Here is a 17,326-nt window from a genome sequence, read left to right on the forward strand (position 1 = left end):
ATTTCTACCATAGAAGACTCAAACCACTTTGTAAGGACTGTCGACATCTAGTGGAAGCCTTAGGAAGTGCTAAATGATTAATAAGTCCCTGTGTGTTTCAATGGCAAAGGTCTGAAGTGATTCCACACATCAGATTTCCATTTCCTGTTAGGATTTGTCTCAGGGTTTTGACTGCCATATGAGTTCTGTTATACTCACAGACACCATTCAAACAGTTTTAGAAACTTTAGAGTGTTTTCTATCCAAATCTACTAATTATATGCATATTCTAGTTACTGGGCAGGAGTAGTAACCAGATTAAATCGGGTACGTTTTTTATCCGGCCGTGCAAATACTGCCCCCTATCCCCAACAAGTTAACGTAAAAACATAATAAAAACAAGATAAAAGCAGTATGGTAAATTGACACTGTTGCTTTAAATGTAAACGTAACATTTGTCAGGTGACGACATATTCCTACTCCTGAACGTGATCGACGCCTGAAGGAATTTGGTTTAACGAAGATTAAGGAAGGTTTCGTTAGAAAGACCAGACATTCTCTCACTTTTAGAATCACTCACATATTTTTATTTTTTGGTTGTCAAAACTATGGTTGATAACAATAGCTATACAGCAAGCTATCTTTTGAAATATTAAAGATATGAAATATATTGATCAAAAGTTATTGTGTGACTGTCATTTTCAACCATTAGTCATCATATGTGGACCATTTTCATTTTCATAGTGCTTCTGAACTTTGACACACCACCAAAGCACTGGGTGGCCATAGAAAAATGATTCTGTATCACAACAAGGGACATTTCTATGTGAATTATAGCGTTTTAGTCAGTGAATACCTCCTTCCAGTACTGCGCCACAGTGAAATTCTTGTTCCTCTCAGCCAAGTGACGCAATGCCCTAGCCTCTTTCTTGGACTGCTCGTAACTGGCCGTCCAAATTCCTCGCAAAGATGTCCAGTTTCTAGGGTCTGAAGCAAAGTCAAATACCCTCGGAAGTGGACACTTTAGGTGGTTTCCCTCTGCTTGCCAGGTTTTAGGAACAAGGCCCTGTTTGGGAAGCAGAAATATTACTATATAGGCACACTAGAAAAACAAAATACTGGTGCAGGTCTATTTCATACTACCTTGAATATTATTATTATTATTAACACAATATTGTGTTACAGTCTTGTAATGTATATAATTTAAAGCCAAATGTATTTTTTATTGTGTGTATGGACCATGGGATAACTAGTTGTCATCATGGAGTCAGCTAATGGGGATCCAAATTAAGATTCATTATAATCAGCTATTTACTGTCAAACGAATCATATTGTCAAACTGTTGACACACCAAGTAAATAGTACTCTAAGGAATGAGCAACCTTATCATTAGATGTCACAAATAAAACAGTTCAGTTCATGTTACCTTTTTCTGTCTGTCGATGTTCTCCCACACCCTGCTGCACACCATGCACTCAAACACATCTATGTAGTTCTCCTGTGTCGGATCCTGGACACCCCATGGGCGTTCCTTCAGCTCCTTTACCAACTCCAGGTTGGAGACTTCACGCTTCAGCTTCCACTCCAGATAAGTGGCATACTCCCCGTCGTCCTCATCTAGTCTCTTCAGATACAGAGCCAGTTTTTCAGGGGGCTCGTCTGGGACGACTACAACCGCACTACTGTTGCTCGGCAGCCATTGCCGAACATTGGGAGCCCCGTAATACACGGGGACCACCCCAAGCTTGAGAGGCCTCCATAGTTTCTCGGTGATGTAGTCGTCGCAGACGGCGTTCTCAAAGGCCAGAATGAATTTGTACTGGGCCAGGATCTGGTAGAAGGCCTGCTCCTCCATGGCAATCGAGTCCCTCAGATGGGAAGGCAGGTCTTTGTTGTGGAGGCATTGTCCATAGGAATCAACCTTGATGTGCTTCATTAACTCGCTAACATAGGCATCCCGGTCCGACGGAGGGTCGCAGTCTGACTGGACGTACACCACCGGGGCTAGTGTTTTCCTCAGCTCATTCTTCTGGTCTAGGGGCACCAGGTAGGTCTGAGAGGTCAGGACCTCCAGGTTCTCCAGGTACTGGGAGGTGAGGGGCAGGTGGGAGTGCTGGCTGAAGGTGGCCGTGTGGTTAAAGAGGGTGATGACGGGCTCGTGGAAGAGCTTATAGTTGTTTTTGGGCGACTCCTCGTGAAACAAGGCCCACTGGTGGTGCGCTCTCCTCGGCAGAGGAAGACTCTCGATGTTGAAATCGGTGCCTGGTTTGATTCAAGAGGGTTGGAAAGGGGAGACATTAGTATAGAGTTTACATGTCTTGAATGTGAAGGGTCAGCACATTGAATGCAATGCTGACCATTTTGCTTATTACTACATAAGTAATACGTAGAGTAGATTAACATAAAATATGTTTTATATTCTTCCTTCCATCTTGTCTGAGCTGACAGACATATTACTCTGGGATCTGAAGAATGATGAAGTAACAGTTGTATGTCTTTTTGCCTTGCAGTGTTTATAATAGTAGATGCCAGGTATTTTGTTACCATCAGAAATGTTCAAATCAATGTGTCTCGGATATCCTCTTAAATCGGGTGCACTTCTGTCCTTTTCCAGGCTGTCAATATATATAGGAAATCCTCAATGAGAAGGTTAATATTACAGTAATAAGATATATATAGGAAATCTTCAATGAGAAGGTTAATATTACAGTAATACTAAGATATATATATAGGAAATCCTCAATGAGAAGGTTAATATTACAGTAATAATAAGATATATATATATAGGAAATCCTCAATGAGAAGGTTATTATTACAGTAATAATAAGATATATAAAGGAAATCCTCAATGAGAAGGTTATTATTACAGTAATAATAAGATATATAAAGGAAATCCTCAATGAGAAGGTTATTATTACAGTAATAATAAGATATATATATAGGAAATCCTCAATGAGAAGGTTATTATTACAGTAATAATAAGATATATATATATAGGAAATCCTCAATGAGAAGGTTATTATTACAGTAATAATAAGATATATATATAGGAAATCCTCAATGAGAAGGTTATTATTACAGTAATAATAAGATATATATAGGAAATCCTCAATGAGAAGGTTATTATTACAGTAATAATAAGATATATATATAGGAAATCCTCAATGAGAAGGTTATTATTACAGTAATAATAAGATATATATATAGGAAATCCTCAATGAGAAGGTTAATATTACAGTAATAATAAGATATATATATAGGAAATCCTCAATGAGAAGGTTATTATCGAATCAAATTCTATTCGTCACAGACCTTACTGTGAAATGCTTACTTACAAGCCCTTAACCAATAATACAGTTCACAAAATAGAGTCAAGAAAAATATTTACTAAATAAACTAAAGTAAAAATGAAATAAGGCTATATACAGGGGGTAGGGGTAAAGTGACTATGAATGTAGGTGGGGAGGGGGGGATCAATGTAAATAGTCTGGGTGGCCATTTGATGAATTGTTCAGCAGTCTTATGGCTTGGGGTAGAAGCTGTTAATATATTCTAATAAGATATAAAGGAAATCCTCAATGAGAAGGTTAATATTATTCAAATTAGATATATATAGGAAATCCTCAATGAGAAGGTTAATATTACAGTAATACTAAGATCTATATAGGAAATCCTCAATGAGAATGTGACTATTACAGTAATACTAAGATCTATATAGGAAATCCTCAATGAGAAGGTTAATATTACAGTAATAATAAGATATATATATATATATAGGAAATCCTCAATGAGAAGGTTATTATTACAGTAATAATAAGATATATATATATAGGAAATCCTCAATGAGAAGGTGACTATTACAGTAATAATAAGATATATAGGAAATCCTCAATGAGAAGGTTATTATTACAGTAATAATAAGATATATATAGGAAATCCTCAATGAGAAGGTGACTATTACAGTAATAATAAGATATATAGGAAATCCTCAATGAGAAGGTTAATATTACAGTAATAATAAGATATATATAGGAAATCCTCAATGAGAAGGTTATTATTACAGTAATACTAAGATATATATAGGAAATCCTCAATGAGAAGGTTAATATTACAGTAATACTAAGATATATATAGGAAATCCTCAATGAGAAGGTTAATATTACAGTAATGCTAAGATATATATAGGAAATCCTCAATGAGAAGGTTACTATTACAGTAATAATAAGATGTATATAGGAAATCCTCAATGAGAAGGTTAATATTACAGTAATAGTAAGATATACACTACCGTTCAAAAGTTTGAGGTAACTTACAAATGTCCTTGTTTTTGAAAGAAAGGCAACTTTTTTGTCCATTAAAATAACATCAAATTGATCAGAAATACAGTGTTGACATTCTTAATGTTGTAAATTACTATTGCAGCCGGAAACAACAGATTTTTTTATGGAATATCTACATAGGCCCATTATCAGCAACCATCACTCCTGTGTTCCAATGGCACGTTGTGTTAGCTAATCCAAATGTATCATTTTGCAGTTGTTAGCACAGCTGAAAACTGCCGTGCTGATTAAAGAAGCAATAAAACTGGCCTTCTTTAGACTAGTTGAGTATCTGGAGCCTCAGCATTTGTGGGTTCGATTACAGGCTCAAAATGGCCAGAAACAAAGAACTTTCTTCTGAAACTCGTCAGTCTATTCTTGTTCTGAGAAATGAAGGCTATTCCATGCGAGAAATTGCCAAGAAACTGAAGATCTGGTACAACGCTGTGTACCACTCCCTTCACAGAACAGCACAAACTGGCCCTAACCAGAATAGAAAGAGGAGTGGGAGGCCCTGGTGTCCAACTGAGTAAGAGGACAAGTACATTAGAGTGTCTAGTTTGAGAAACAGATGCCTCACAAGCCCTTAGTGCCTGCAAAACACCAGTCTCAAAGTCAACAGTGAATAAGCGACTGCGGGATGCTGGCCTTCTAGGCAGAGAAAAAGCAATATCTCAGACTGGTCAATAAAAAGAAAAGATTAAGATGGGCAAAAGAACACAGACACTGGACAGAGAAACTCTGCCTAGAAGGCCAGCATCCCGGAGTTGCCTCTTCACTGTTGACGTTGAGACTGGTGTTTTGCGGGTACTATTTAATGAAGCTGCCAGTCTTTAAATGAAGTGTGTGTTTTGTCCTATTTTTATTTATATATACAGTAGGGAGAACAAGTATTTGATACACTGCCGATTTTGCAGGTTTTCCTACTTACAAAGCATGTAGAGGTCTGTAATTTTTATCATAGGTACACTTCCAACTGTGAGAGACGGAATCTAAAACCAAAATCCAGAAAATCACATTGTATGATTTTTAAGTAATTAATTTGCATTTTATTGCATGACATAAGTATTTGATCACCTACCAACCAGTAAGAATTCCGGCTCTCACAGACCTGTTAGTTTTTCTTTAAGAAGCCCTCCTGTTCTCCACTCATTAACTGCACCTATTTGAACTCTATACCTCTATAAAAGACACCTGTCCACACACTCAATCAAACAGACTCCAACCTCTCCACAATGGCCAAGACCAGAGAGCTGTGTAAGGACATCAGGGATAAGATTGTAGACCTGCACAAGCCGGGATGGGCTACAGGACAATAGGCAAGCAGCTTGGTGAGAAGGCAACAACTGTTGGCGCAATTATTAGAAAATGGAAGAAGTTCAAGATGACGGTCAATCACCCTCGGGTCTGGGGCTCCATGCAAGATCTCACCTCGTGGGGCATCAATGAACATGAGGAAGGTGAGGGATCAGCCAAGAACTACACGCAAGGACCTGGTCGGATTAAAATCCTGCAGCGCACGCAAGGTCCCCCTGCTCAAGCCAGCGCATGTCCAGGCCCGTCTGAAGTTTGCCAATGACCATCTGGATGATCCAAAGGAGGAATGGGAGAAGGTCATGTGGTCTGATGAGACAAAAATAGAGCTTTTTGGTCTAAACTCCACTCGCCGTGTTTGGAGGAAGAAGAAGGATGAGTACAACCCCAAGAACACCATCCCAACCGTGAAGCATGGAGGTGGAAACATCATTCTTTGGGGATGCTTTTCTGCAAAGGGGACAGGATGACTGCACCGTATTGAGGGGAGGATGGATGGGGCCATGTATCGCGAGATCTTGGCCAACAACCTCCTTCCCTCAGTAAGAGCATTGAAGATGGGTCGTGGCTTGGTCTTCCAGCATAACAATGACCCGAAACACACAGCCAGGGCAACTAAGGAGTGGCTCCGTAAGAAGCATCTCAAGGTCCTGGAGTGGCCTAACCAGTCTCCAGACCTGAACCCAATAGAAAATCTTTGCAGGGAGCTGAAAGTCCGTATTGCCCAGTGACAGCCCCGAAACCTGAAGGATCTGGAGAAGGTCTGTATGGAGGAGTGGGCCAAAATCCCTGCTGCAGTGTGTGCAAACCTGGTCAAGAACTACAGGAAACGTATGATCTCTGTAATTGCAAACAAAGGTTTCTGTACCAAATATTAAGTTCTACTTTTCTGATGTATCAAATAGTTATGTCATGCAATAAAATGCAAATTAATTGCTTAAAAATCATACAATGTGATTTTCTGGATTTTGGTTTTAGATTCCATCTCTCACAGTTAACCTGTTGGGGATAGGGGGCAGTATTTGCACGGCAGGATAAAAAACGTACCCGATTTAATCTGGTTACTACACCTGCCCAGTAACTAGAATATGCATATAATTATTGGCTTTGGATAGAAAACACCCTAAAGTTTCTAAAACTGTTTGAATGGTGTCTGTGAGTATAACAGAACTTAAAATGGTGTAAAATAGTCATATTTTTGAAAAATTGAAGTAATAGCATATCTAAGGATTTGAATAACGTGCCACAGGATTCAACTGGCTGTTGAGTAGGTGGGACGCAAGCGTCCCACCTAGCCCATAGAGGTTAAAGTGTACCTACGGTAAACATTACAGACCTCTACATGCTTTGTAAGTAGGAAAACCTGCAAAATCAGCAGTGTATCAAATACTTGTTATCCCCACTGTGTGTATGCGTGTGTGTATGTATGTATGTATGTATGCATGTATGTATGTATGTATGTATGTATGTATGTATGTATGTATGTATGTATGTATGCATGCATGTATGTATGTATGTACCGTAATTTCCGGACTATTAAGCGCACCTGAATATAAGCCGCACCCACTGAATTTAAAAAAAAAGTATTATTTTGAACATAAATAAGCCGCAGGTGCCTACCGGTAAATTGAAACAAATGAACTTTACACAGGCTTTAACGAAACACGGCTTGTAACAAAAATTAAATAGGCTTTAACGAAGCACGGCTTGTAAAAAAAATAAATAATAATCCAGTAAACAGTAGCCTACCAAGAAAGTCATTGGTCACCATCTTCCTCCTCCTGTCCACTGAAACCATCTCCTTCGGTGTCGGAGTTGAATAGCCTCAGAATTGCTTCATCCGATATTGGATCGTTTTCATTGTCGCTCTCGTCACTTTCATCCGTAGGCAAATCCCCCGTTGAGCCCTCTTCAACACGCAGCAGTCCAGCCTTTGAAACCAGTTGATGATAGTGGATTTTTTGACAATGCTCCACGCTGTCAGGACCCACTGGCAGACTTGACCATAAGTTGCTCTTCGCATGCGGCCCGTTTTAGTGAAGGATTTCTCCCCACTTGTCATCCAAGCCTCCCACTGAACACGGAGCGCCACCTTAAATGCACAATTTACACTGATGTCGAGTGGCTGCAAATACTTTGTTGTGCCCCCAGGAATCAGGGAGACAAAATGACTCCCGTAATCAGAATGATGGGAAGTTTGAGAGCGCTGGATTTAATCAAATGTTTTATTATATATATATATATACATACATACACACACTGCTCAAAAAAATAAAGGGAACACTTAAACAACACATCCTAGATCTGAATGAAAGAAATAATCTTATTAAATACTTTTTTTCTTTACATAGTTGAATGTGCTGACAACAAAATCACACAAAAATAATCAATGGAAATCCAATTAATCAACCCATGGAGGTCTGCCTTCCTCTTGCAGGAACTGCTGACACTCCAGCCACATGAGCTCTAGCATTGTCTTGCATTAGGAGGAACCCAGGGCCAACCGCACCAGCATATGGTCTCACAAGGGGTCTGAGGATCTCATCTCGGTACCTAATGGCAGTCAGGCTACCTCTGGCGAGCATATGGAGGGCTGTGCGGCCCCCCAAAGAAATGCCACCCCACACCATGACTGACCGACCGCCAAACCGGTCATGCTGGAGGATGTTGCAGGCAGCAGAACGTTCTCCACGGCGTCTCCAGAGTCTGTCACGTCTGTCACATGTGCTCAGTGTGAACCTGCTTTCATCCGTGAAGAGCACAGGGCGCCAGTGGCGAATTTGCCAATCTTGGTGTTCTCTCGCAAATGCCAAACGTCCTGCACGGTGTTGGCTGTAAGCACAACCCCCACCTTTGGACGTCAGGCCCTCATACCACCCTCATGGAGTCTGTTTCTGACCGTTTGAGCAGACACATGCACATTTGTGGCCTGCTGGAGGTCATTTTGCAGGGCTCTGGCAGTGCTCCTCCTGCTCCTCCTTGCACAAAGGCGGAGGTAGCGGTCCTGCTGCTGGGTTGTTGCCCTCCTACGGCCTCCTCCACGTCTCCTGATGTACTGGCCTGTCTCCTGGTAGCGCCTCCATGCTCTGGACACTACGCTGACAGACACAGCAAACCTTCTTGCCACAGCTCCCATTGATGTGCCATCCTGGATGAGCTGCACTACCTGAGCCACTTGTGTGGTTTGTAGACTCCGTCTCATGCTACCACTAGAGTGAAAGCACCGCCAGCATTCAAAAGTGACCAAAACATCAGCCAGGAAGCATAGGAACTGAGAAGTGGTCTGTGGTCACCACCTGCAGAACCACTCCTTTATTGGGGGTGTCTTGCTTATTGCCTATAATTTCCACATGTTGTCTATTCCATTTGCACAACAGCATGTGAAATGTATTGTCAATCAGTGTTGCTTCCTAAGTGGACAGTTTGATTTCACAGAAGTGTGATTGACTTGGAGTTACATTGTGTTGTTTGTGTTCCCTTTATTTTTTTGAGCAGTATATATATATATATATATCATGTTTTTCAGAGGGGTCAAATACTTATTTCCCTCATTAAAATGAAAATCATTTTATAACATTTTTGACATGCGTTTTTCTGGATTTTTTTGTTGTTATTCTGTCTCTCACTGTTCAAATAAACCTACCATTAAAATTATAGACTGATCATTTCTTTGTAAGTGGGCAAACGTACAAAATCAGCAGGGGATCAAATACTTTTTTCCCCTCACTGTGTGTGTGTGTGTGTGTGTGTGTGTGTGTGTGTGTGTGTGTGGTGTGTGTGTGTGTGTGTGTATATATACTTAGTACTTGGTGGCAAAACCCTTGTTGGCAATCACAGAGGTCAGACGTTTCTTGTAGTTGGCCACCAGGTTTGCACACATCTCAGGAGGGATTTTGTCCCACTCCTCTTTGCAGATCTTCTCCAAGTCATTAAGGTTGAGGCTGACGTTTGGCAACACGAACCTTCAGCTCGCGCCACAGATTTTCTATGGGATTAAGGTCCGGAGACTGGCTAGGCCACTCTAGGACCTTAATGTGCTTCTTCTTGAGCCACTCCTTTGTTGCCTTGGCCATTGTCATGCTGGAATACCCATCCATGTCCCATTTTCAATGCCCTGGCTGAGGGAAGGAGGTTCTCACCCAAGATTTGACGGTACATGGCCCCGTCCATCGTCCCTTTGCTGCAGTGAAGTTGTCCTGTCCCCTTAGCAGAAAAACACCCCAAAGCATAATGTTTCCACCTCCATGTTTGACGGTGGGGATGGTGTTCTTGGGGTCATAGGCAGCATTCCTCCTCCTCCAAACACAGCGAGTTGAGGCCAATGAGCTCCATTTTGGTCTCATCTGACCACAACACTTTCACCCAGTTGTCCTCTGAATCATTCAGATGTTTATTGGCAAACTTCAGACGGGCATGTATATGTGCTTTCTTGAGCAGGGGGACCTTGCGGGCGCTGCAGGATTTCAGTCCTTCACGGCGTAATTACCAATTGTTTTCTTGGTGACTATGGTCCCAGCTGCCTTGAGTTCATTGACAAGATCCTCCTGTGTAGTTCTGGGCTGATTCCTCACCATTCTCATGATCATTGCAACTCCACGAGGTGATATCTTGCATGGAGCCCCAGGCCGAGGAAGATTGAAAGTTCTTTTGTGTTTCTTCCATTTGCACCAACTGTTGTCACCTTCTCACCAAGCTGCTTGGTGATGGTCTTATAGCCCATTCCAGCCTTGTGTAGGTCTACAATCTTGTCCCTGACATCCTTGGAGAACTCTTTGGTCTTGGCCATGGTGGAGAGTTTGGAATCTGATTGATTGATTGCTTCTGTGTACAGGTGTCTTTTATACAGGTAACAAACTGAGATTAGAAACACTCCCTTTAAGAGTGTGCTCCTAATCTGAGCTCGTTACCTGTATAAAAAACACCTGGGAGCCAGAAATCTTTCTGATTGAGAGGGGGTCAAATACTTATTTCCCTCATTAAAATGCAAATCAATTTATAACATTTTTGACATGCATTTTTCTGGATTTTTTTGTTCTTATTCTGTCTCTCACTGTTCAAATAAACCTACCATTAAACTTATAGACTGATCATTTCTTTGTCAGTAGGCAAACGTACAAAATCAGCAGGGGATCAAATACTTTTTTCCCTCACTGCATATATATTTTCCCTCAATGCTCATCACTAAGCTAAGGAGTCTGGGACTAAACACCTCCCTCTGCAACTGGATCCTGGACATCCTGATGGGCCGCCCCTAGGTGGTAAGGGCAGGCAACAACACATCTGCCACGCTGATCCTCAACACTGGGGCACCTCAGGGGTGCGTGCTTAGTCCCCTCCTGTACTCCCTGTTCACCCACGACTGCGTGGCCAAGCACGACTCCAACACCAGTTCACTGATGACACAGAAGTGCTAGGCCTGATCACCAACAACGATGAGACCGCCTATAGGGAAGAGGTCAGAGACCTGACAGTGTGGTGCCAGGACAACAACCTCTCAATGTGAGCAAGACAAAGGAGCTGATCGTGGACTATTGGAAAAGGAGGGCCGAGCATCGACGGGACTGAAGTGGAGCGGGTCGAGAGTTTCAAGTTCCTTGGTGTCCACATCACCAAAAAACTATCATGGTCAAAACACACCAAGACAGTTGTGAAGAGGGCACGACAACACCTTTTCCCCCTCAGGAGACTGAAAAGATTTGGGATGGGTCCCCAGATCCTCAAAAAGTTGCACCATTGAGAGCATCCTGACCGGTTGCATCACCGCCAGGTATGGCAACTGCTCGGCATGTGACCATAAGGCGCAACAAAGGGTAGTGCGTACGACCCAGTACATCACTGGGGCCAAGCTTCCTGACATCCAGGACAAATATACTAGGCGGTGTCAGAGGAAGGCCCAAAAAATTGTCCAAAACTCCAGTCACCCAAGTCATAGACTGTTCTCTCTGCTACCGCACGGCAAGCGGTGCCAGAGTGCCAAGTCTTGGACCAAAAGGCTCCTGAACAGCTTCTATCCCCAAGCCATAAGACTGCTGAACAACTAAACTAATCAAATTGTAAATGAGAACTTGTTCTCAACTTGCCTACCTGGTTAAATAAAGGTCAAATAAAATAAAATGGCCACCCAGACTATTTACATTGACCCTCCTTTGTTTTGACACTGCTGCTACTCGCTGTTTATTATCTATGCATAGTCACGTTACAATTGACCTCGACCAACTTGTACCCCTACATATTGACTCAGTAACGGTACCCCCTGTATAGAGGCTCGTTATTATTATGTAAATGTATTGTGTTACTTTTTGATTGATGAGATTTTTTTTTACTTTAGTTTATTTAGTAAATATTTTATTAAGTCTATTTCTTGAACTGCATTGTTGGTTAAGAGCTTATAAGTAAGCATTTCACAGTAAGGTCTACACCTGTTGTATTCGGAGCATGTGACAAATAACATTTTATTTGATAAGTTCATTGGAGTTAACTGCACCTTAGAAATTGCAGCCCAAATAAGTAACAGACACATCTCAACATGAACTGTTTATAGGAGATTGGCCATGGTCGAATTGCTGCAAAGAAACCACTACTAAAGGACAACAATAAGAAGATACTTGCTTGGGCCAAGAAACACGAGCAATGGACATTATACCTGTGGAAATTTGTCCTTTGCTCTGATGAGTCCAAATTGGAGATTTTTGGTTCCAACCGCCATGTCTTTGTGAGACGCAGAGTAGATGAACAGATTATCTCTGCATGTGTGGTTCCCACCGTGAAGCATGGAGGAGGTGGTGTGATGGTGCCTTGCTGGTGACACTGTCTGTGATTTATTTAGAATTCAAGGCACACTTAACCAGCATGGCTACCACAGAATTATGCATCGAATGCCATCCCATCTGGTTTGCGCTTAGTGGGACAATAATTTGTTTTTCAACAGGACAATGACCCAAACCACACCTCCAGGCTGTGTAAGGGCTATTTGACCAAGGAGAGTGATGGAGTGCAGCATCAGATAACCTGGCCTCCACAATCACCCGACCGCAAACCCAATTGAGATGGTTTGGGATGAGTTGGACCACAGAGTGAAGGAAAAGCAGCCAAAAAGTCTCTCAAGACTGTTGGAAAAGCATTCGTTGTGAAGCTGGTTGAGAGAATGCCAAGAGTGTGCAAAGCTGTCATCAAGTCAAAGGGTGGCTACTTTGAAGAATCTCAAATATAAAATACATTTTGATTTGATTAGGACTTTTTTGGTTACTACATGATTCCATATGTGTTATTTCATAGCTTTGATGTCTTCACTATTATTCTACAACGTAGAAAATAGTACAAAAAATAAAAATCCTTGAATGAGTAGGTGTGTTCAAACTTTTGACTGGTACTGTCTACAGGAAATCCTCAATGAGAAGGTTAATATTACTGCAACAATAAGCATATGGATGTACACAATGCAAATGGATACATATAACTCTATAGTTCACTCTAAGAAAATCATGGTTAGCACCAAGGTACGAGGTAAGAACCAAATGTGATTCTGAACATACATTAAACTGCATTGCAATTCCAGCAAGAGTTTTTAAAGCTATACACATAAGGCAGGCCTACAGGATATGCACATTTTATCTATCATCAATCACTGTTTCACAATAAGGTGCTCTAGGGTGAACTATTTACTTGGAAACAGTTGAACCAATAGAGTTACGTACAGCTGCAATACCAGGGCCTTCTCTTCAGCTTGGACCTACAGAACAATGGCTCCCTCTAGTGTACATTTGATTTTGTTTACTCAAATCCAAAAACCCGGTTCCATCCCGACTGTCCTGTATGACACCAATTGAAGAATCAGAGGATGCAAATGGTATAACAAACCGTCCATGTAGATGATTACACCACAACAAAGATGGCCTAATCAGTTTTCACTTGACTGTAAAAATGTACTACATCTTGTCCTCCTTCAAGCCTTTTGTCAACTAGGCTAAGTATCATGAAAACAAACAATTAATCTATATCAAACACCATACCAAGTTAAAATAATGATTTACACTTAACTTCAGGAACTATACAGACCCATACATTTTCAAATGTTCAGATGTTCCTATAGTTTCAACAAATGAATAAAAAAATAAAGGTCTCACCATAGAAAAGGAAGGCCTGTGTAGATGGGTGAGAGTAGAGGGTCCTGTTGATGGTGAAGAAGCACTTGTTTGTCCCACACTCTCCTAGTCGGCCAATCTCTCCTGTTAGTGGGGACCACCATACAATGTAAGGGTACTGGCCCTCTGGACCTCCAGGGGAGGTTCTCTCACTGGCCAACAGTCCGCCGCCATGTAAACGATGTCTCCAGCCTGACTCGTGTAGGTCCCTTGGAGGGAGGATGTGTACTGTCCTTTCAAACTGACCAAGCTCCACCACCACCTATGTAAAGACAGAAAATATATATAGTATCTTTTTGACACCACACTGTCTGGGAAGTATATGGATTCTGAACGATTCAGGTTATGGTCATTTTCATGAAGATGTGCGATGCATGCAATAACATGCACCTCAGCATTAACACACACATGCAGCCTGACAGTAAAACCCCACAAAAGTATGATGATGATGATACATGCAATAATGCATGTATCGCTAAATGAATGACTTTAAAATACCAACAGACATCTAATTCCATGCATTCTGGAATATACCAGTTACTGAAATGGGATTGAGATGGTTAACCAGGTGGGAAAAGATAAGGAAATACCAGAGCTGAAAGAGATTCTAGTTTTCATCCCAGTATTAGTCAGATAGACCAAGCAGACCTAGGAAAAGAGATTGGGGATGGAATCTATTGTGTTTCTACATTTTCTACCGGCAAACAAAAGATAGGAATCAACACAACTCTCTATATGCAAATGTGTGCGTGCAAAGCGTTCGTTATTATATATAGTGCCACGTTCTTGAAGACACAATGTAAGCTCTCCTAGAGCTCTGGAGAAAAATGAATACATTTCACAACGGTGGAAACCTTTGGCGTGAAAAGGTCACTACTGTCGTGTACAACTGACACTGTTTCTGTTCGACCTCGATACTTTTCGTTCATGTCACTGTAACGATAAATACCTGCAGAGTAATCAGAAGGAAAAGTACAGCTGATAGACAGAGGAAGAAAACAAAAAGTTTCCTCAAAGAAACTATTGAAAGTCTTGCCATCTTTCGACTATTGAGCAGCACGGAGGGAAAAACAACTTGCTAAAACTCATACTCAAATGTTCCTCTGTTCAGTGGCGTTTCTAAAATGATTTCAAATTGTTTAATTGTATTGTTAATAGCGAATAGCTTGTTTTGAAGTAGCGGAGATGCACGCGGCCATTTTCCATATTTATGTTGGTAATGAGGGGATTCGATTATCTGGCCTGGGTTATCAACGGATGAAAAGTGATAGCATTCGTTTTGGAACCGGGCTGCCTCCTGGGTGTGAGCCAGGTGCCCAGTTCAAAGTCCACTCGAGAAATCGGCTCAAAACAAAGTAATGTATCCTAGGCTAGGTTAAGCATGTTGAGTAATGAGTAGGAATCTGTGTTTTCACATTCAAAAATGATTGCTTTTAAAAAACGCTTTATCTGCCTTCCCAATGAAAACTAGTTTGCACATTCGACCATATATTTCACGGAAAAAATATATATTGTATGTTTCTGGAAGATGTACCATGTTGCCTTGTTGACAACCTAACCCGGGCAGTGCAGATTTCTGTTCCATTTGAGAAGGGCGCTCCTCCCTCACCGCTTTTGGCCGTTCACATCACGGGCCATAGACCGGTGCACCGCGGCTCAGGTTCATAGAGCTCCCTCAGCAGCTTCAGAAACATCAGGGGAGGTCCCAATTCTCATTGGTTATTGTACCCTTCCGTCAATCAGAGACATCCTAGGAGTCTGATAGGCTTGTGCAATAGGCTAAATGAACACATCAACAAACATACATGAAGATAAAATCGCATGAAATAGTACAAATACATTAAATGAGACATAATTATAAGTAATTTTACATGAAGGTATCGCTATCTATCGATTGATCTATGCTTTTGGGGGGTGGGGACAAATACATAACTTGAATGTATGATAGGGCCTACTATGAAATGTTGGTAAAAATCCAGAAAAATGACCTTCAGTTGTATTACAGTAGTTGTATTGCACTACTTTCCGGGTGCAAACTGTTGTTTCTCAGCCTAAACATTTGCTCCAGTGCCCATGTTAAGGATCCCACAATGCTTGCTTAGCGAGTACCGCTTCCCCCTGATTCAGCTCATACCACTACTCGAAATCAGGACCTCCTGAAGCGGCCCAACCCATCTCACTATGGAAATGGCCTTCTTGAATGGAGCAAGGGGCGACACTTCATGCTGATGAGTGATTTTCACAGATCCCATCTGCTACACCAATCTATTTGGAGACCTACCTAGTGTCCACTTTAGATTTAATCAGTCCATGTGTGGGTTGGTTCTTTACAAGACCTTCACCTTCTCTTTCACATTTTTTTTCACTTTATGTAGGCCTTTTGTACATGTGAAATTGTTTTATTTGTCTGCTCCAGATTTCTCTCTCTTAGAGCCAAAGTATCGCGGAAGAGGAGCGTTAACATTTTAATGTTTTAACAGCGTTAACATAAGTCATTTCCGATTGAGCCAACATATGCATCGTTGACCTTGAATACAGTCTCCGCGACCACGGGAACATTGCCTTTAATTGTCAATGGCACTAAAAAGCGGATCTTTATCTTTGCCCTTTCTCTTCTTTCCTCTATTGAACTCTAAATCCAAAATTATTTTTTTATAAAACCTTGATAATACGAAACAGGTCCACCTGAAACGTGAGATGAGAAAAATATTGTCCAGAGATCTAGTCTTTCTTTATACAGTATAGGTATTTGTTCATGTGTATTCTGTCAAATGTTGGCCTTTAAGAAGAGACTGTAAGAAAATGAGAGGCGTGAGACCACAGATGTAAATAAAGTGAATCAACAAAACAAATGCTGGGTACAGCACAAACCATTTTACACAATCAACAATTTTCAGCAAATAATTATCTCAAATTAGTCTACAGGGATTTACACTAATTTTACTCATGGCATGAAATCTGATTGAACTCTGAAATATGTGTGATGTAACGTCTTCCACTTAACAGTAACAGAATGGGAGGGGTAATTGACATCATTTTTTTCTGTGTCCTAACTGACCTTTTCACCTAAATATTTACATCTTCCCAGTGTCCTAGCTGACCTCTTCACCTCTTTATTTATATCTGTCCAGTGTCCTAGCTGACCTCTTCACCTCTTTATTTATATCTGTCCAGTGTCCTAGCTGACCTCTTCACCTCTTTATTTATATCTGTCCAGTATCCTAGCTGACCTCTTCACCTCTTTATTTATATCTGTCCAGTGTCCTAGCTGACCTCTTCACCTCTTTATTTATATCTGTCCAGTGTCCTAGCTGACCTCTTTACCTCTTTATTTATATCTGTCCAGTGTCCTAGCTGACCTCTTCACCTCTTTATTTATATCTGTCCAGTGTCCTAGCTGACCTCTTCACCTCTTTATTTATATCTGTCCAGTGTCCTAGCTGACCTCTTCACCTCTTTATTTATATCTGTCCAGTGTCCTAGCTGACCTCTTCACCTCTTTATTTATATCTGTCCAGTGTCCTAGCTGACCTCTTCACCTCTTTATTTATATCTGTCCAGTGTCCTAGCTGA

The 17,326-nt window shown here is 41.2% G+C and overlaps 1 protein-coding gene across 1 annotated transcript; it reads right to left on the reverse strand.

The window, feature by feature from the left end:
* Positions 1–543: 543 nt before the first annotated feature.
* pofut3 (protein O-fucosyltransferase 3) lies at positions 544–14,971 on the reverse strand. The gene is made up of 4 exons (XM_014144497.3): positions 14,703–14,971; positions 13,736–14,015; positions 1,406–2,241; positions 544–1,045 (listed from the first exon to the last, which is right to left on the reverse strand). The coding sequence occupies exons 1-4, from the start codon at positions 14,790–14,792 to the stop codon at positions 821–823; spliced, it is 1,431 nt and encodes a 476-aa protein (XP_013999972.1). The 5' UTR covers positions 14,793–14,971; the 3' UTR covers positions 544–820.
* Between the last annotated feature and the right edge of the window lie 2,355 nt (positions 14,972–17,326).

This window comes from Salmo salar, chromosome 01 (genome assembly GCF_965601325.2).
Source record: "Salmo salar chromosome 01, fSalSal1, whole genome shotgun sequence".
NCBI classification, from domain to species: Eukaryota; Metazoa; Chordata; class Actinopteri; order Salmoniformes; family Salmonidae; genus Salmo; species Salmo salar.

Excerpts from the sequence above, each read along its gene's own strand:
- pofut3 (XM_014144497.3), bottom strand. The coding sequence starts at position 14,792 with ATGGCAAGACTTTCAATAGTTTCTTTGAGGAAACTTTTTGTTTTCTTC. Across the intron at positions 14,016-14,702 it reads TCCTTCTGATTACTCTGCAG|GTGGTGGTGGAGCTTGGTCA; the intron begins GTATTTATCGTT and ends GTCTTTACATAG. Across the intron at positions 1,046-1,405 it reads ACATCGACAGACAGAAAAAG|GGCCTTGTTCCTAAAACCTG; the intron begins GTAACATGAACT and ends CTTCCCAAACAG.